This window comes from Micromesistius poutassou, assembly GCF_964030765.1.
Source record: "Micromesistius poutassou genome assembly, chromosome: 3".
Classification (NCBI taxonomy): domain Eukaryota; kingdom Metazoa; phylum Chordata; class Actinopteri; order Gadiformes; family Gadidae; genus Micromesistius; species Micromesistius poutassou.
This window is the reverse complement of record NC_140273.1, coordinates 13,921,432-13,943,024: the sequence shown is the minus strand read 5'-3', so window position 1 is coordinate 13,943,024 and position 21,593 is coordinate 13,921,432. Positions and strand designations below refer to the sequence as shown.

General features: G+C 46.1%; 1 protein-coding gene across 1 annotated transcript in view; it reads left to right on the top strand.

The window, feature by feature from the left end:
- Nucleotides 1-21,593, top strand: part of lrba (LPS-responsive vesicle trafficking, beach and anchor containing) — a 170,634-nt gene that overhangs the window by 120,740 nt on the left and 28,301 nt on the right. The window contains 7 exon segments of the mRNA XM_084465513.1: nt 4,493-4,610; nt 4,979-5,081; nt 7,423-7,538; nt 7,935-8,047; nt 14,583-14,723; nt 15,932-16,051; nt 19,155-19,307. Coding sequence (XP_084321639.1) covers nt 4,493-4,610; nt 4,979-5,081; nt 7,423-7,538; nt 7,935-8,047; nt 14,583-14,723; nt 15,932-16,051; nt 19,155-19,307 — 864 coding nt within the window.

The window sequence follows — 21,593 nt, the reverse complement described above, 5'->3', positions numbered from 1 at the left end:
CAAAACTCTGAAACCAAATCTGCCCTAATTGGCTCCAGAGGGCTGGAGGGACGGCGGAGAGGGCCAGGGTGGGGGCTTTGGGTGTCACTGTTGACGTGAGTTCTGATTGGTCCAGTGGCACAAGCAGGCCCACTCTCGTTACTGCTAACTGGCCCGGTTCCTGCTCGTTAGTCCGATGAACTCATTTACTGATGGGGGGTGACAAGGGCAGACTTGCCGGAGTGGAACCCAGGATGGAGGTTTCCAGGGGGGGAGAAACAGTGAGGGTAGTGGGGGGGGAGGCTGGAAGAGGGGAATAGCGGTTATAAGCTGTGACATATGCATGTGTATATGGCGGACCCCAGATGAGGAGATCAAACAAGACATTGCATGCCAGTTATTATTATAATTAAAAGTGAGATATAGTTTGCTTTCCTCTGTTGCTGCGGGTGAACATTGGAAGATGAGAGCCTTGTAGAAACCACTTTATTCCTACTCCAATGAAGAAGAGCCATTAAAACCATGGCCATTGGCCGCTCTATGTTGCCATATGTGGTACTTTATGAGTTTGTGGTTTATGCATACTGCTAGATTTTCCTTCTATAAAGGTATGGTGAAAGCTAATATTCATATATATTTTTTATTTCCTATAAATACTACCTTAGGGTATTGCAGGGTCTTGTGAGAAGAGATCATGTATATAATATACAAGTTGATGTGCAAAAGTCTTGGAGCTGTGGGAGGGGGGGATGTGGGTAGGGTCGGATGGTGGGCCTGTATTATGTATGACTATTGGGACTCACAAAGCAGAAAAGCAATTCCGCAAGCTGATAAGTCTACAGGTTTTTTCCCCTTTCTCCCAGCTATGAATTCTATCAAGTTCTCCCAATGCAGCGTCTCCCTCATCTCTGTGTTGATGTTGATGGATCACCACTCTTCCGCCCGCTCATTAATTTCATCACCTTATCTCCCACACCACTTCATTTGACCAAAAAAGGTAATAATAAATCCCTCATCCATTATCCCTTAACTGGGGCGGCCATGCGGAAATGCTTAATAACAGGCAACAAATTGAACTTCAATCACCGCGTTTTCCCTTCACAAGATGTAAAAGGGGAATTAAAGTGCATGGCGGCATTGTGTGTTTGGACTTGAGGCGATGCCTACCACGTTGATGAGGTTTTTAAACAGGGATAAAATGGCACCATGGAAACGTGATGTTACTGCATTGCACACCTTTCTTTTATACACATATATATTCCATATTTTATATTTGAAATCTTAACATAAAGTATTCCATGTAGTCGGTATAAAAACCCAACATTCTGTGTTCCTCTCAGACCCAGAGTGGTCTTATCAGCCCGGAGACACACACCCGTCTGGTGCTCCCAACAGGGGCGTGTGTTGAGAGACCCATTTATCTTGAACTGTGCTCCTGATAGGTGTTCTGTCCCCCCCCCCCCCCCCACCAACTCTCCCTTCATTTAGGGCACTTTCAATTAAATTTCACTTAATTGTGTCAACACGTCCTTGCCAGCACTCGACACCACCAGTGTTTCTAAAGAGGCCAATGTCCTCGGTTGGTAGGGGTGTGTGGGGTGTATTGGCAAAGAGTGTGTGTGTGTGTGTGTGTGTGTGCGTGCGCGTCTACTCAGCGTAGCCAAAGCTAGTGGGCCCCCTCTTTATGTGTCCCTCTTCATTCTGCCATGGTTTGGAGGTCTGACAGAGACAAACGACGGTGCTTCAGAAATGAACAGCAGCTCGGCACACAAACAGGTTAAGAGATAGGAGGGTGGAGGAAGTGGTGGGGGCAGTCGGGGAGAGGCGCACACACACACACACGCAGAGACGGAGCGTTGTAATCAAGGCTCGATTCGCTGTTTTTTTGTCCGTTTGTCACATTTTCTCCACTCGGGGAAAAAACAATTACAGCCATATTGAGATAATAACAAGGGAGCCGATGGCCTCCTGCTACTACCAAACCGTTTTCCAGTCTCTACCGTACAGGGCTACTTTTACAATGATGTTACTACTTATTATACGGTTTGTTCAGATGTGGAACGAATGGCTCCGGCGCTAACTTGTGTGAAGCATGTGACATGTTTTCCTTGTACTTTACCTGCATTGGATTATTGGTCATATTGGCTTTTTTCCGTCCTCCGTCACAAAAATGGAAGTCACCCTGTGAGAAGGAAGTGAATTGACAAGGAGTTTTGTGAACCGGTGCTGGGTGATATATGTACGGGCCAAACCTGGACTGAGTGAAATCTACATTAGCCGTCTGTCATAAACATCCAACTAGATCTAGGTCTCCTTGCGATTGCAGCTTATTACTTATTACTAAGATCATAGCCCGTGGGGGGGGGGGCGGGATGGTTTGACTGGGCGGTTGTCACACCAGATAGCCACCCTGTGTTTAGTGGGAGCAGAGGATGATCGGCTATGTCTCCTACGTCAACAGGGGCCCATCACACCCCGCTGGAGAGCTCTCTGCTGTGGACAGGCAGGACACATAGATCACCAACCCGCTTGTTAATAAAGATGCTAATGTGTGATGTATCATAGAAATAAAGTTAGAGAAAGTGGTAGTGGTGCATTGGTGAAAATAAATATGTATACAGTGTATGTATATATATATATATATATATATATATATATATATACATATATGAGCCATAAATGCCAACGGAAAATTCATTTTCTCATGCCTTGCAATAAAACCATTCAATTTAAAAACCATGGAAAGCTGATTTTTAAAGGTCAGGCTGTTTCAATTCAAGCAGTCAATTTGAATAATAATGCATCGCTGATATTGAACGCCAACACACTACTTTCCACATATTCAATATATTTATATTTCCTTGCTCCTGTAGTGGTGTTTCCTCGGTTTCCAACCCAGAAATCGATCTTGTCAATTCCCATTCAACTGTTTTTTTTTCTCCCAGCCTAATTACATTAGACATATTGGAGCTCACCATGTGTTCCGGCATTTGCTGCAATTACAAGATCAATAGTTTTGCCCAAATGTAATTACTTCTTTCAGAGATACTCCTATTTTTCTCTGTCAAGGGTTATTATTTTTCTAGATGGGTGCGAAACCTGCATCACCTGCTGTTGTGGGAATCCTATGACAGTGTTACTATGGCTACGGGCCGACGGTGTAGGTTGCTCCGGTCGTCCTGGGCCTCTGTAAAGAGAGCAAAAGCGCCGGGCATGTGGACAGCCACCCCAGCCACTATCTCCAAGACACTAATCCACCTTTAATTGAACTCGGGAGACTTTGAAGTGAATCTGCGATGCAGGCAGGTCCTATTCCTGAGAGAGAGAGAGAGAGAGAGAGAGAGAGAGAGAGAGAGAGAGAGAGAGAGAGAGAGAGAGAGAGAGAGAGAGAGAGAGAGAGAGAGAGAGAGAGAGAGAGAGAGAGAGAGAGAGAGAGAGAGAGAGAGAGAGAGAGAGAGAGAGAGGTTAAAGGCCTCAGCTGGTCTTGTCTACCCTCAGCTTCTCTTAATGAGCTGCTTACAGCTCACATAAGGCCTAGCTAGGTGGCTCACATTTTAATATTAATATTTTTTATTAATACCCCCGATCTGATCCCCCCCCTCCCCCCCGATCTGTGTCTTGACAATTTAAAGTGACTTGACTTGACTTCACATATACACACACACACACACACACACACACACACACACACACAATGCCCGTCATTGGCTCTAATGGAACAAAAAGGACGGGATGAAACAAAAGCCCAGTCAACAAAGCAATACTAAGTGGGTTAGTGCTAAGGCTAACTACTGGATTAGCTGCAGTATAAATCACAAGGGCAGCCAAGCTGCCTCTGTCAGGCAGCTATGGCAGCCATCAGAATAAGTTCCTATGACAGTTGCTTTGACAATTTCCACAGGGACGTATCATGAAAGCTTTTCTTCTTCTTCTAAAAACGTGTGGTAGCCAGCTTAACACTGTTTAGCATGGTTAACATCTATTGTACTTGCCTCCAGTGAATTACAATGGCTGAATATCGAATGCATTATTTAGATAGAATATAAAAAACCTAGTTCATAAAAAAAAAAAGAAATCACCTAATAAAGCTTCCAGGGATTGATATCAAGCTACGTGGATACCTTTTTCATAATTAAACACATTCATTTTCTTTGTTAATTTCAGTTGTTTGTGAATTTCCGTTTTAAAGTGTCCTGAAATTCCCTGTCCTTCCGGGATATCCTCTGCGCTGCGCGATAGCGATTAGCTTTTAGTGAACCAAACGTTTTCCATCACTCCCCTGCCCTGGCCGTAAAGGGGCCTCATTCTCTTGTTAAAGGGATGTTTTTTTCATGGAGCCGGATCAATACAAGACATTAATCGTGCTGCTTGCGATGACACATCACCCGAGTGTGATAAATGGAGTAACGCAGCCCTCTACTATTCCTCTCCGTCTCGTCCTGCTTTCCCCTCTGTCATGCGTTGGGCTTCTTGTTGTGGTTCGCTATTGCTTATTCAACGCTTTGCCTCTTAGATCTTGGCGTATACCGAGGGCCTCCACGGCAAATGGCTGTTCACAGAGATCCGCGCCGTCTTCTCCAGGCGCTACCTGCTGCAGAACACCGCCCTGGAAGTCTTCATGGCCAACAGAAGTAACTCATTCTAACCCTAACTCACTTATTTTCATTAGCAGTATCTGTTCACTCATGTCCAATGATTATTGAGCTATATGAGGTCGCTAATACTAATCATGGCTAATGGTAATTATACAGCTAGAGGGAATATTGTTTGAAGCTTTGTCTATTATACAAATGCAAGACTACTCTTAGTAGTTAAATGCAACTATTCGATTATATTTCCTGATTCATTTGTGAATCATGGCTTAAGATGGATGATTTTAATAATGGCTTATGCTTATGATACCACTGAGAACTTGACAAGATGTCTTGTGTCTCTCTCTCTCTCTCTCTCTCTCTCTATCTCTCTCTCTCTCTCTCTCTCGTGTTCTCTCCCCCTCCAGCGGCAGTCATGTTCAACCTACCCGACGCCTCCATTGTGAAGAAGGTGGTCCACTGTCTGCCTCGCGTCGGGGTGGGCACGAACTTTGGCCTTCCTCAGACAAGGTACCATCGTCATCACACCTACACGGAAACATCAACAACTAACATTATACTTGAACTTAACATGAAGCATTACTGTATGACCCTCTCCCCTTAGCCAATTCCATCATGAAAACACTCCTCCTGTCCTTCAAATATTTGCCTTGGTGTTTTAGCAGTGACAGATATAGGGGGCATATATATATATATATATATATATATGTAAGGGATAACGGCAACGTTCTATACATTATCCTGCTTATTACACGGCTACTTGCCAAAACGAAAAAATAACCTCACACAGTGTCTTTTTACAATTTATTTGTTACCAGCATTCGTAGTGTTGATCAGCAGAGAAATAGTCTGCCAAAGACGTTGAGAAGAGCCTTGTAATAAATATATATATATATCCACACACACCAAATGCCTTGTTGTCTCACACATGGCCCTTAAAACACATCCAGCTGAGGGGAAAAAACACACGCTTTTTCCGTGGACTCCAAACTAAGATGAAACACAGGAAGTGCCTCATGAAGAGAACAGGGCCTTGACACATTTACACCTCGGTTTCCCACACAATTGATCATGTTTCTCCCTCTCTTTCTCTTTCTCATCGCTCATTCTACCTCTGGGCCTCTCCTTCCCTCCATCGCTCTCTCTCCGTCCACACCTCCATCTGCACAAACAAACAGGGTGCGGAGAGCAGGAACCTTCACTCTCACCCTGTTCGCCCTAATTGGCTCCACACACAAACACACGGCCCACTACTTCATTTATTTGCCCCCCCGCCTGCTGCCGCTGCTCGGGGGAAACACTGGCGGATATTGTCGGATGCCTGCGAGGCAGACACGTGCACGCACATACATATATGTATACACAGACGTGTACACACGCACGCACACACGCGCACACACGCACACGCACACACACGCACACGCACACACACACACGCACGTGATACTGCCCACAAACTCTGAAGAACTGTTTTGAACAAATTCTGAAGAACACACGCACACACAAACACACACACACACACACACACACACACACACACACACACACACACACACACACACACACACACACACACACACACACACACACACACACTTCTCTCTCCTGACTTCCCTTCCCTCTTCTAAATGAAGCCAGGCCTGACCCAGTGACCAGTGAAATACTGTTATCACTATCATCACTATAAGATCACGCAGTATCTGAATCATCTAGAATGATAAGGGACCCGATTCTGGGTTACTGGGTTACACCGTGCATAGCGTAGACTTTCGGGCCATGCGATCGTGGTTTCAGGTCAGACAGGACACTGGCTAATGAGCAAGTGCACATTAGTGCATGTGGGTCTGTATGGAAGTGTGTGCGTGTGTGTCTGTCAGGGTCATTAATCAAGGTAGTTTGCAGGCTAGAGGCACCTTGGCTCTTCGACCTCTGAGCAGCTGTATGGCGTAGTTCAGACCTTACACGGACCCAGACGGCACCGAGACAGCACACAACATTACAGGACCACGTCACTGGAACGGCTTGAGAGGCACATTTTAACAGTAGTTTTCTTTTTTAAACCTCTGAATGTTATTGAAAGACAGTCTATAGAGAATGAGGGGACTGCCACCATCACTGTCATCGTCATCAGTTACTTTTGAGCTCCTCCACAACTGTAGTTATGCGATTGAGGTCGTTGTTTTGTTAGGGTTAGTTTTGTTTTAGCAGCAATTTGTAGATGAAGAGATGTATAAAGAGTCTATTATTGGATTTCCAAAAAAAAGAAATTGTTGCAATTTTGAAGGAAAATCCCAGCAATGTGTCTGGTGGTAAAGTTGTATTTGGAAAGGGCGTATTTTCACTTCAGAGAGGCCTAATGACTGCAATCTCACACACTGACAGTGATTAATTCTATCATTTTCTTTTGTTTTAATTGGATTCGGGGTCATTTGTTTTAGTCCTAGTTACATACATCATGCTTCAGGGGTGTGTGTGTGTGTGTATGTGTGTGTGTGTGTGTGTGTGCCAACCCGCCCACCCGCCCTTGTCCCTCTGTATGCTTATGTGTGTGTGTGTGTGTGTGTGCATTCCCCAGCCTGCCCGCGTGTGTGTGCGTGCGTACACATGCCTGACTGCCTGTCCCTTACAAGCCTTTATATCCAGCACTATTTATTGCATATTTTTCTTCTTAATTAGCAGGACCTTAAGTTCAATAAATATTTCATCTGCCGTTATTTACACAACCCGCCAGAGCCCGGTGCCCGCTGGCTCGCCTCTCAGATGGTGATTCCCACAATGCTTTCATATGACACAATAACTCATAAGATATTGGATATAAACGTAGTGTGTGTGTGTGTGTGTTTCTTCCCAGGCGGATCTCTCTGGCCTCCCCCAAGCAACTGTTCAAGGCTTCCAACATGACCCAGCGCTGGCAGCGACGCGAGGTCTCCAACTTTGAATACCTCATCTTCCTCAACACCGTCTCTGGTGAGTCGCGCCCACTGCCCGCAGAGTGCGTGTTGGTCTTGTTGCTTCGGCGCTGTGCCAGCTATGTGTGGTCATTGGGCTAACAGAGGGAGTCTGGTCCAGTGGGTTGGGGCCTGAAGGTTCTGGGTTCAAACCCCATGGTCCACTCGATCTGTGGGCAATCATGGTTACCATGTTGCTGAGTAGACCGTTTTTCCCAGAGGTTTCATCGTAGTGTAGCTCATAACACTAACCATGGGTCTGCTTACTACAATGTATCTGTGGAAAGGCTCTATAGTAAATGGTAGTGAACGCTTGATGTAATGATTAGGCCGCCTATCTATTGCCACATCCATGTTGCTCGGTCACTCTCCATTTGATCTAAATTCCCCCTTTCCCCCTCGCTCTCAACTCCAGGACGCACCTTCAATGACCTCAACCAATACCCGGTCTTCCCCTGGGTTATCACCAACTACGACTCGGAGACACTGGACCTGACTCTGCCCAGCAACTTCCGGGACCTCTCCAAGGTAAGAGGATCTGGCGGCGGGACACCGGACCCTTGATGATGACCGTAACTGCCCATTGATTACAGTTTAGTGGACTACATATTTAATCTCTGATGGATGATGGTGACAGTTGGTTTCAACCCCCCCCCTCCCCACCCTTCCATAGAGTTGTTAAGCCTGGTTAAGGTCACTACTCTGTTCTATATCATGGTGGTGTTGTTTATTATAAAAATATATATAATTTTGTATAATTTTCCGGTTGTATAAATAACTTAAGAATTATAACATCGAGACTTGTGTTCAGTTCAGTGTGCACACACACACACCCAGCCATGCACGCACACACTTCTAATGATCACACATTCTCATGAGCACATCGCATGCACGCACGCACACACACGCGCGCACACACACGAGACAATGTACCACTCTGTGACATTTAAAGCGTTTAAAGGTTGCACCACCTCCATTAATACAGAGACAAGCCCCTCCCCTACCACCAACCCCCCCCCCCCCCCCCACCGGAACAGAGCAGGGCCAGGCTTGACCCTCCGTTGTGTGTAATTGCGGACGGTCTCGTTGTGGGAGGACACTTGGATTAGCTTTACAGTTTATGTGATGGAGCGACTGTCCTGCTGCAGGAACCCTCAAATGGGCGTATAAATCAAGACAAAAAAACAAATGCATGTGTTTCTAATGGACAGGAAGTATAGTTAGCCTGGGCGACGAGATGCATCGCAGATACACTTGAAGACATCCATCCCCGTCACCTTTTGGGTGTGGCAGTAGGGAGGATTACAGGGGTTCTTGAAAACAGAAAACCAGTGCGTTTGGGAAATGTAGCAATAAACACGTAGCCTGGCTGAAAATGCGTACAGTGAACACACACACACACACACACACACACACACACACACACACACACACACAGGCAATCATCTCCCTCCCCTGCTGCTTTCATATCTTCTCTCTCGCTCGTCTGCTCTGTGCTAGGTCCCTCAGGCTATCAAACAGCCCTTCTATCTGCCCCTCTTTGTGTGTCTCTTTCTTTTTCTCTCTCTGTTTCCCTCTCTGTGTCTCTCTCTCTCTCTCTCTGTCGCTCTCTCTATCTGCACTTCTTTTGTACCTCTGTGTTGCATGCACCACTACAAAGAGCTGTGTAATTTCACTGTTTATTTGTCTTCATTGTCCCCAGCGGGGCTGCCACTGCCTTAACATGAATGCTCGCACACACACACACAAACACACATGCAAAATATACTGTACATATGCAGCCACACACACACACACACACACACACACACACACACACACACACACACACACACACACACACACACACACGTAAATTACTACACACACGTTTCTACAGACCCAAAAAAATGTGCACATATATTTCTACACACACACACCCCTAATTCACAGTCTACCCTCCCTCTCCTCCTCCTGAGCTGTACTGTAGAGTTTGGACAGCACAGCCTCTGTGCTCAGTCAGGCCTGCATGCCCCCGGGACTCAGCCAATGAAAAGCAAGAGATCAGGCAGAGGAGCACAAGAGACAATCACACAGCAAACGCTGAAGGAGAACGGAATATTACAAAATATATTGAAATCCTTTTTTATTTTCATTCATTTGCTCCCACCTTGACAAACCATGGAGTGAGGGAATATGTGCATGTGTCTGTAGTTCCATGTGTAGCACATCTACGTGTGTGTGTGTGTGTGTGTGTGTGTGTGTGTGTGTGTGTGTGTGTGTGTGTGTGTGTGTGTGTGTGTGTGTGTGTGTGTGTGTGTCTCGGGGGTGGGGGCAGGTGGGGGTACAATCTTTATTACATCTTTTTTTTATTCATGCTGTTGACACGCGTGCGATATCAGTGTATAACCACTGGACCGTGGCAGACTGCAGTGTCTGGAAAAGGGCGAGTAGCAGTGCTATGCAGCCCCCCCCCCCCCCCATAGCCCCCTCCCCTAACCTCCCAGTCATTTGTGCACTGTGTGCTCCTTTTGTGGCGCTCCTCATGCTCGCTTTGATGGCCGCTGTGCCACATACGCACACGCCGCACACACACACACACACACACACTCACTGCATCACCGCCCATCTCAACTCACCCTCCCTACTGCACCCTTACCACCACCACCTCACCACCTTACCACCACCGCATTGTTTTCCTCCTATTCTTCCAATAACCACACTCACTCCACACACACAGACACACACACGCACGCGCGCGCGCTCTCGTCACCTCGGCGGTCGTCTCTGATAGAAACAGGTCATGTGAGAAGCGAAGCCTCCAGTGACATTGAGAAGCCAAATTGCCATGAATGCGTGCGTGTCACACACTGTCACCATCCCCAACCTGGCGGAGGCCACACACACAATTTATGTCCGCCCTCTCCCCCCCCCCCGCGCTTCGTTGTCCCTCCTGCCCGAGCCTCTCTGACCCCGGGGAGACTTTCTTATCATAAACTCTAACCTCGGGCTGACATCAGGAGTCCACTCCCCTCCTACGAGATAACATTGTAGTCAGCACAAGCGCCGGCTGGAAAAGCACAATGATATAATTCGGTGCCATAACGCCGCGCTAGCTATGACTCCGGGCTCCCGACAATGCCGCTGTATATGTAACTCCAACGCTAGCTGCACCTCTGCGCTAGCTGTGGTGCAACCCTTGCTGTTGTTCCAGGTTAGGTATGCCTTTAATTCAATAGTTGCTGTTACGCCATGCTAGCAATAACTGTAGTTCTGGGGTGGCAACATCTGCTGTGAGATCTATCCTCCACGGTGGCTGTAATGCAACGCTTGCAATATCTCCATGCTAGCTATTTCTCTGTGCGGGTTGTAACTTCATGCTAGCGATAACTCGACCCTGGCGATTACGCTGCTCAATCAGTTACTTCATGCTAGCTATACCTCCATGCTAGCTGTACCTTTGTGCCCACTCTTAATCCACACTTAGAACTATGATATAATTTAACCCCATGAAAGCTGTAACTCTAACCTTAATAATTGACCGGAATACAAAATCAAAGATATTGAGGTGAAAACCACAACGAGTACACACTTTGTTTTCCGAAAAGCGCCTTAATGACCATACTCTAGTTTTACCCCGAGTTATAGGGCTTAAGTTGACGGCTGAAACACCAGGCATTGTGAGCCTTTGCATACAACGTGTCTCTATTTTTACACCTATGGGCCTCAGCCGTATTCCAGTGGCCAGTGAGAACGCCTAATGGTGTATTGATTACACAAAATGCCTCCCGTGCATTTATTTCCCAGGTCGTCCTCACCATTTTTTCAGTGCTCGGTCTAAAGAGCACTTGACAAACACTTGTGTTTGACACACACACACACACACTCACACGCACGCACGCGCACACACACACACGCGCTCAGACTCATCTCATAAGGTTGGCGAGGCTCATTGACTTACAGCCCAGTGGTGCTGAGGTGATCATACTTAAATTTCCACTCAGTGTGCCATTATGCTAGCAAAATAGTAACAGCTATGGGAGACCAAATGGTTGCTTTATTGTTCCTTCAGCTGTTTATGCAAAAAATAGTATATCCCTGTTATTTGAGTTGAATCTTCTTTGTGACTTATTTTTTCTCTTCAGTCCAAGGACCTCACAAAATTAGAAAAAAATAGAATCTGTTCATTTTCATTTTTTTAAATGTTATTATAATCTTCAGTACAACTGGGACCTGTATAATCTTTTCGTACTTTTTGGGAATTTGAGCCTCGCAAGAGAGCATTCCATCCCAAAAGTTGATCCCCACAAGTTCCCATCGCCTGTTTAGTACCGTTTTCCACCATCAGTAGCCCACACCTGTGAGTGCTCGGTGATAACTGCAGACAGCATTAAACTGGGTCCAGACAAGCCTCCCTCTCCAGTATCGATGAGCACCTCGTTAAACCTAATCCAACTGGTGGAATATCCACTGTTTACCTTCCAAACACTCAGCACGTACACCCGCCCGCACAAACACACACGCATATATATATGTGTGTGTGTGTGTGTGTAGAGCTGTGGTCTAATTACAACTCACCCAATTGGCTCATTAATCGCTGAGCTCATCGGAGCGCGGGGTCGCTGCCAACGACATATTAGGCCAATCTGTGGCGGGGCCGTGGCGGCGATGGCGGGCGCTCCATCAGCGCGCTGGCGCTTCCCGCCGTGCCGCTGATGTATGACACTGTCACCGCCCCGCTCTCCGCTGTAGCTACCGCTAGCTGGGCCGCCCGTAATTTAACGCAGTAAACAATGTCGGGATCACACCCCGACAGCATCCACACGAACGCACACTTCACACACAAGTCCCTCTCTCTCTCTCTCTCGCTCTCTCCCTCTCTCCCTCTCTCTCTCTCTCCCCCTCCCTCTCCGGCACTCTCTGTCATTGTGGCATGCCGAGTCCTTTTTTCCCCCCTTCCTTTTCTTATTTTATTTTATATGCTTCCTCTCCCTTTTCTTTTTTTAATGAGGCGACCATTATTAGTGCTATAAATCAGAGCAATGGGTGTGATGTATAATTCAGTGTGTGTACTCACCCCCCTCCCGCCCACCCCCCAGTGCCCCTGAGGGGCTTGTAGTGTCTCGCTCTCGCTCTCTCATTTTCTTTCTCTCGTTCTCTTTCTATTTCTCTATCTCCTTCTCGCTATACATCTCTCTTCTCCTCTTTCTCTACCTCTTTCCCTCTCAACCTCATGCTCTCTTCCTCTTTCTCTCTCTCTCTACTTCTACCTCTCTCCCTCTAGCTCTCTCTCTCTCTCTCTCTACCTCTCTCTCCCTCTCTATCCATCAGCTCAGAGCAGCACAGTGTGTATCCAGACCCAATCAACGAGCATGTGCATGGACCCAACCACATGCACGAAAGTGCTACCCTGTTTGCAGAAATGTGTTGTTATTGTTTCCCTACATGAAACAACCCTCCTCCTCCTCCTCCTCCTCCTCTTATTGCATTTATCCCAGCCCAAGCAATCATAAATACGAAGAAAGGCACAGCCCATTACTCCAACAGAACACAGTAGCAGAGAGCCGGATCAATACTGGGCCCCAGCTCCGTGGATGGATCTTGCTGTGACAGGCACCCTATGATATGAAAGAGAGCCAATCGATGCACTGCATTCAGGGCGCTCATCCTCAAAAGGCCATCATTCCATTACCATTGATCTGCTCTGCATGTGTGCGTGTGTGTGTGTGTGTGTGTGTGTGTGTGTGCGTGTGTTTGTATGGTGTTGTGTTGTATGTATGTGTAGGTGGAGGGGGGGAGTTAAGAGAATGAAGCTCAGCCGATGCAAGACTAATAAAATTGAAGCAGCTTGAAAGTGATTTCTATAAATGAGAATTTAAATACTAGCTCCTACCTCAGGCTTATTGGACAGGGTGAGGAAGGGGGGAGCTGGGGGTGAGACCAATGGGAAATTAATGCAAGTTAACCTTTCTCTCTCTCTCTCTGTCACTCTCTCTCTCTCACTTACTCACACTCACACTCTTTCCCTCTCTCTCTCTCCCTCTCGTTCTATCTCTCTCTCTCTCTCTCTCTCTCTCTCTCTCTCTCTCTCGTTCTTCCTCTCTCTCTCTCTTTCTGTCTGTGTGACCAGTGTATTAGGGGCAGATTAATAAAAACAGGGTAACAAAAGGGGAACAGTGGGCCGGGCTATCGATGTTTCTAGGGGGCTCGGTTTCATCGCAACACATTACTTTTGTCTGACAGAGTGCAGCTGCGGGGGGCTCTTTCACAGCCTCTAAAAAGCACTCTGTGGGAATGGATTGATCTCCGGCTAAAGGGAAACATCATCTAATATTCATTTGATATTGCACAAAGGTTACGGCCATCATTTGGCCCACTGCTCGCGCTAACACAATGTGTGTGTGTGCTCTCGCTGAGCACATTCTCAATCAAGTAAAAGTATATCCGCCTCTCTCTCTCCCTCCCCATTCCTTTGTGCTCGCACTCTCTCTCTCTTTTTGTCTTTCTCTCTTTCGCACTCTCTCTCTTTTTTTGTCTTTCTCTCTGTCTCTCTCTTGTTTTCGTTTTCTCTCTCCATTCCTTTATTTGTTCACTCAAATTTTCTTCCTCATTTCTCAACCCCCTTGTTTTAACTCCTCTGGGTGTTTCGATAAAACTAGGGATTGGTGGTTGTTTTTTTTCCCATAATGAAAACTTGATGACTCACAGTGATTCTGTGATCACTGTGAAAGTAAATGTAAATGCCAGAAAAAACTAAATCTGATTAAAAGATTAATGTTTCACCTCCTTGTGGTTTTCAATAACACTTGGGTAGGGATGATATAATACCAATAAAAGTTATTAATACAATTATAACTACAAAGTTTGATACAAAAAATAAAAAGTATTTTGTTTGTATAAACCGCTTTTTATTGTGTTATATTTTGTATTATATGAATGCAGGGTTGGGAGGAAGTTCAATGGATGCTTCATAAATATTTGAAGTTATTGTATGAAAAATAATTTGATCTTTGATTTTACTATACATTTTGAAGAATTCAAAGTCTTATCAATAAAAATGTTAAATTAAAAAACTGTTTTCCAGCCCATCGGTGCTCTGAACCCCAAGAGGGCGGCGTTCTTCTCTGACCGCTATGAATCCTGGGAGGATGACCAGGTGCCCAAGTTCCACTACGGGACCCACTACTCCACCTCCAGCTTCGTCCAGACCTGGCTGCTGCGCGTCGTAAGCTATTAGAGAGACACACACACACTCACTCACTCACTCACTCACTCACTCACTCACTCACTCACTCACTCACTCACACACACAGTACACAAATAGACCGACAGACAGACAGACACTTTAGATTTATATGCATGGCCATATTTATCACGGTAATACAAGCAATTAAAAAGTATTACACAAGTATGTTTATATTCATGATATGTTCATACAGGTAACAATCTTTAGTTTTGCGGTTGATGGAACAGAATGGGAAAACAAACTTTTATCCGTAGGATGGCATTTCTCCTGGTGTAGCTTGTTTAGTGTTTTTGGAGTATTTTGGTATGACACTCAGGGGAGAAGCAGGTTGCTAACCTTCCTAAGATGTCCTCTGTTATTGTCCATGGTTTAGCACCATAGTGGCTCCCTGTAGAGCCATCCCATTGATCCCAGCCCATAATTAGCTGGATTATATAAAAGCCACTTTGAGGAAGAGCTGCTCCGCATTTATTTTCTTCAAGTGTTACGTATAAATCCAAATTAACCACACGTGTTCAAATTTGGCTATTAAGTGAACCGATTCTTTTCTCCACCGTAATTGAGGCGTTTTAGACTGAAGGTAATCATCTTTTTGTTGTTTTAACACTGTTGAAAAATAGAATCTCATCAAGCTCGGAAACAATGGCATGTGTTGTCTTGTCCCGGGTCCTAATTGGCCTTCTACACTAACAATCTAGCAGACTTGGGTTAGTGGTAGCTCAGCTAATTGTGTCAAAGACACTTGGGTGGGTGGGGGGGGGGGGGGATTGCTGTCTCCAAGCGACAGCCACGGATTTGCCCAAACAAGATTAAACATGATTAGAAATGCTCCAGTAAGACGATCGGACAGGATTTAGTACCTCATTAGGAATAATCACGCTTGACTTTAAGCTTTTGGGGAATTTAAGCTAGGCTTCTCATTAGTAAGTGTACAGCAAATAAGCCTCTTGGAAATGGTACCATACTATCAATGCCAAAAGACCCATTACATTATACACCGATATTCTACGCAGCCATTTTAAAATGATGGATGAATCGGGCAGTACAGTCATCATATATCCGTTATAATACATTAGAGATCACCATTGTGTTAATGGTGGATAAAGCCCTTCATGGGATAGATTGATGCTTATCGGCAGTAATGGAGAAGTGCTCTGAAACCTGACTGCTCTGTTTATTGTCCACAGGAGCCCTTTACAACATTCTTCCTCAACTTCCAAGGCGGGAAGTTTGACCACGCCGACCGAACCTTCTCCTCCGTGTCCCGGGCCTGGAGGAACTGCCAAAGAGATACGTCCGACGTCAAGGTACACACACACACACACTAATACACACACGATACACACACACAATACTCATACTTAATGTTTAGGTACACACAGACAATAAACAAAAGGTACTAATACTGGATGTCAAGGTACACACACGCCATACACACAATACTAATAATGAATATCAAGGTACACACACCATACACACACACCATACACTTACACACACAATTCTACTTCAGATTTTCAAGGTACACACACGATACACTCATAATACTAATACTGAATGTTAAAGTACATATACAATAACACATCCAATATACACACAATACTAATACTTAAAGCTGATACAGGTCTCCCCTTTTTTTTCGTCTTTGATTTCTCTCGACCAGAAACAGTGAGCAGAGATGTGAAACAGATTGCTGAGCAAGGGCTAAAAATCTCCAGCTCAAATCTATACCTAGCAGGACAAGAGGAGGGGGTGGTGGTGGTGGTGGTTGTGGGGGGAGAGGGGGCTGCGTTCAAAAGAATAATTCCCAGTCACATCTAATCATTGTCCTTCAGGAATGAAAACTCTTCGACTTTGTGATCAAAGTGTTGAACTAATCCTGATCTTTCGCGGGGCCGTCCCTCTTTCCGATGCAACCTGGACATGAACCCCCCCTCCCCTCCTACCGCCTTGCCCATTGGGCCTCTCTTCCCCACCCGTACCTCTTGCTTTGTGGCTCTGGGTTGTGGTGCAGCACCAGCAGCAGCAGCACGGGTTATTCTCATTCAGGGCTCCATGGAAGCCCCAGCACGGCCCTTTACAAGTGACCTGGCCCTCTTAAAACATTTACAGCTACAGTCACTCATCCCCCTCCAGACCCCCGGTGTGCCCAGGTCCCCGGGCCTCGGGTCACTGGGTGCTGGGGATGGGGGGGGGGTTAGAGGTGGAGGTTGGTATCGAAGACAATATAGCAAAGGTTTTTTTCATCTGACTTTTTAACGCTTGATTGCGTTTACCATCGCCTAACCCACCCCCTGCATCCCCCCACCCCCGATAAAAACACATGGATTGTGTTACTGCATAGCTGCGCGGCGCTTGATTGCAAAAGTCCAACAAGAGTCCGTTTTTTCTTCTGCTCTCTCAGTCTAGACCTGTCGTGGTGGATCAAGCTGTGAGAGCTCAATATCAGATCAAAACAAAAAGTGGTGGGGGGGGGGGACGGATGATGGGGGAGGGGCGGGGGGGGAAGAGAGAGGGGGGGGGGGATATCTGGACCACATCACCTCTGGTTCTAGAAACCGTTGTGAATCTGAATCTGAATGAGAATTCCAAGCCGACTTTGTCCGCTCCGATGCACACATTCTCCTCGTGGTCAAAGGGGGACTTAGTGCAGAGATGTATCAATTTAGGAAAGCTAAACGCACCATTTAGCCGCAGCTTTGAGCACCATTGACCGCCATCCTGTGTGCTTACCCAAGGCCTCCGGTGTTTTTATAGGCAGCTTCCAAAGTACGGCTGATAATAGGTTAAAACACCCAGAGCCAGTGTGTGTCTCTAGCCAGGGTGACGCTAGCATGACCCCCAGGGCCCTAATCCCTTGACCCCCAGCCTGAGCCCAGAGGCATCCTCTGGTGGCGGGGGTCCGGAGAGAGGGGTTAGAGGTAGCGGCGGCGGTGCTGAAAGTATAGCCAGAGAGAGTCGGCTGCAGTGACCCGTGACTGGACAGGATTGGGGATCAGAGGGGCTGGCCTCTGACCAGAGGCCACAGCACATAATGGGGTACGCATGGCAGGCTTAAGAGGAGCGCACCCTGAAAAGGGTGTGTGTGTGTGTGTGTGTGTGTGACACACGCATACACAAATTTCTCTGTCGTGTCTGTAAGTGCCTGTATATGTGTGTGTGTGTGTGTGTGTGTGTGTGCACCCTGGCACCTCAGGACTTGCAAATTTACAGCAGGTTTTTGAGCCAGTGAAGCAGGGTGAGCCGGAGGGCTCGTTAAGGGGCTGACCTCTGCGTCAGGGTCAGGTTTTGTGGAGTGGAGAGATGTCAGAAGTGAGGAAGTGGCGTGTTGTTTTAAGCCCTGTGTGTTTGCTTGCTCGTTTGATTAGAGAGGCTTCCCCTACTCCTGCTGAGAGGTGGATAAACTTACACTCTTCTTTTATCTGATCATCTGATTACACACGTATGGACTTTGAATTAGTATTATTCATGTGCGGTGTGAATAATGGGGATTGTGAAAATATTGTTGCACTGGGATCTTTACAATGTTTACGTTATGCATTTATGAACTCTTCACTGATGTCATAAAAATGGTAAAGTATTGGAGCATATGCTTGCACAGGGAATGAGCAAAGGCTTTGGCTGACCAATGAGCATGCAGTATGATGTCAACCTTACCGGCCTATCAGAGGGAGGCCGGTTGCAGTAGCTGTGCCCCAAGATAACAGGGCTCCATTTAAACTCGTAAAAAATGTTGGACATTTTGATTGTGATGGAGTCCAGATGTTAAACCCTATTACCTTATGAAAGAAAACAGTTTGTTACAGCTGAATAAGTATTGTATTGCAACATTTCTTGGATTTTTGATTTCATCACAGAATTGAATCAAAATGAATAAAACTACAAAGTGTGTAATTTCTCAATACATAATATGTGTGTAATATGCCTTATTAGTCACTGTCATGATCTGACTGTGTCCAAAAAAGCGCTATATAAATTCAATCATTTATAATTATAATTATAAATCCCAATGGTCTAGCAGGAAAGAAGACATTGTATTGCAAGAATACCAGGCTATGTATTGTCTGTTGTGTGTATGTATCCGTGTTTATTCCTTTTCATTGGGAATTATGTAGTTGGCTGATCTACTGTTAATAAAATAACTAAATCAAATCAGTTGAAGTAATACATTATAATGATGGATGCATGTGTCAGGTTTTGGATATCTTTTTAGCCATGACAGATAGATAGATCTTATCTGTAAAATAATTGAATCGTGGAAGAGATGATGCCTATGTTTTAGATTTTCTTTCATCTCTTGGAAATAAGCAGTACACCAGCCATGCGTCCTAGGGGTCTCCAGCTCCGGGGCCTGGAGGTGTCGTCCATCAACATTCAGCTCCTCACCTTCTCCCTCTCCCCCCCCCCCAGGAGCTGATCCCAGAGTTCTACTACCTGGCCGAGATGTTCATCAACTCCAACGACTACAGCCTCGGCGTGATGGAGGACGGCACGGCCGTCTCCGACGTGGAGCTCCCTCCCTGGGCCAAGACCCCCGAGGAGTTTGTCCGCATCAACCGGCTGGTGAGTGGACCGCTGTTCCCCGTGCAGTCGTTTAGCGTCTAGCGGCTTGTGTCTTAAATCAGCCCGATGTGATCGCTTTTCTTCGGTTGAAAACTTTCCTGTTTGGTTCCCACAACGTGTTGGTGATCACTTCCGTGTTTTATTTTTGACTCTGATTTATAAAGTTGTTAAACGGGGGGAAATTCTCTTGAAAATACAAGAGATTCTTTAACAGAGCAGGTTTGGTGTAAGGGCACCGTGCTTCAGGATGCTTAATACAGGTCAGGCTGTCGGCCCTGGGGATCGAAACCAGAACCTTTTTAGTGGCTAGGGAGTTGAACACCCGAGCTGCTACATTATGCTGCCCTCTGTAATTTAAGTCTGTAGTCTACACACAGGGTCACCTAATCATGCTCATTACCATTCTATCTCACAACGCAGGCTCAATACAGGTATTCTTAGAGACTAAAGGCTGTGTGTTTCGTAAGGGTGGTTTGTGAGCATCCGCTCTCCCCCAGCCCCCCGACCTACTAGACCCTGATGTCTTCCACCTAGTTCACTTTACACCATTGACCTCAGCCCAGAAACATATTTTTTTATTTTCATCCCGCTGTGGCTACATAAAGTAAAGACACACACACACACACACACACACACACACACACACACACACACACACACACACACACACACACGCACACGCGCGCGCACACGCACACATTCCTGCTGCTCCCTGATGTGTCATGTAAGGGCCGGCCGAGTGAAGGCCTGTCAGAAGTCTCTGTGTCTCCTGGTGCTAGCTTACCAGGAAATGCTAATGCAAAGAGACGTAGTGTTATTTCCTGTCCGTCTCGCATCTCTTCCTGTTACCTGAGCCCAGCAGCATCCTTCTCCGACATGGCCCCACTCTCTGTTTGCTAAGTAATCTAACATCGCCTCTCCTCTGTCTGTGTGTGTGTGTGTGTGTGTGTGTGTGACTGTTTAGCCTCTGAACTGTCCTACTTTCCATTGAATCGAGTGATTATTCAACTCTACTCACACACACACACACACACAGACAATAAACAGTGTTGTGTGTGTTTTGTGCAGTGTGCATATCCAGTGCTATTGATTTTGTGTACCGCTAAGCCCAGCAGGTGGATAGATCTGTTTCTTAACACGCAGCACAACACACAATGTCCAAACAATCACAGAAACGCGCACGCGCACGCACAAACACGCATGCTCTTGCTTGTACATACACTAACTGCATCATCAGGTGTACACATACAACAATACAGACTATGGAGTAAACTCTGAAAAATGTGGTTTAGTAGTAGTGCACAGCACTGCATGAATAACAATAGCCCTAAACCTATTTGTGAAACTTCTGTGTTGTACTGTATGTTTACAATCATAATTACTTTGTTCCTTGAAGGAGAAGGTGAAATGTCACAAGATGCAGTAAAGTACTTTCATTTGTAGGCGTTGGTGACAAGCAAAAAGTACAAAATCGGTGGAAGTTCCCTTGAAGAACTAAGGCTGGGTACATTTTAATTCAAACAGTTAATCTGAATGTGATGAATCATTTCTCTACTGGTTTCTAGGAGTAACTTGTGATTTATATGATGAATCAAAAAGAGGAGAGGTGGGTAAGGAACGCATGACTGGAAGAAGGGAGAGCAGTGTGGAAAGGATGGATGGATGGATGGAGGGAGGGAGGGAGGGAGGGAGGGATGGAGAGATGAGTGGATGAAGGGAGGGTGAGTGGGTGGACGCGCCTCTGGTCATGACAGATAGCTGGCATTAGAAGGTCTCAGCTGGAGAGAGAGAGAGAGAGAGAGAGAGAGAGAGAGAGAGAGAGAGAGAGAGAGAGAGAGAGAGAGAGAGAGAGAGAGAGAGAGAGAGAGAGAGAGAGAGAGAGAGAGAGAGAGAGAGAGAGAGAGAGAGAGAGAGAGAGAGAGAGAGAGAGAGGACCAGGGAAGGACTTAATGGTCTGTTCGGCTCTCCTTAGCGTGTCTGCTGCTAATGGCCTAGCAACACAAGGATCCACGGCAGGGGAGAACACGCAAACACACAACCTACATGCACACACACTCACACTCCTGCTGTCTCCATTCTGGTTATGAGCCTCAGATGATTAACAGCTAATTAGGGCCCAATCTGGTAAAGCCATTAAAAGCCCTTCATGTTAACGGATTGTGGCGCCGCACAAAACGCTCTCCTGATTTCACTATTTAAGTGACTGATAGTTGTGTGCTATGTAATAAACACTGGGCAAAAAAAGAAATTCCAATCTAATTTCAGTGGTGTATTATTGTGTTTGGT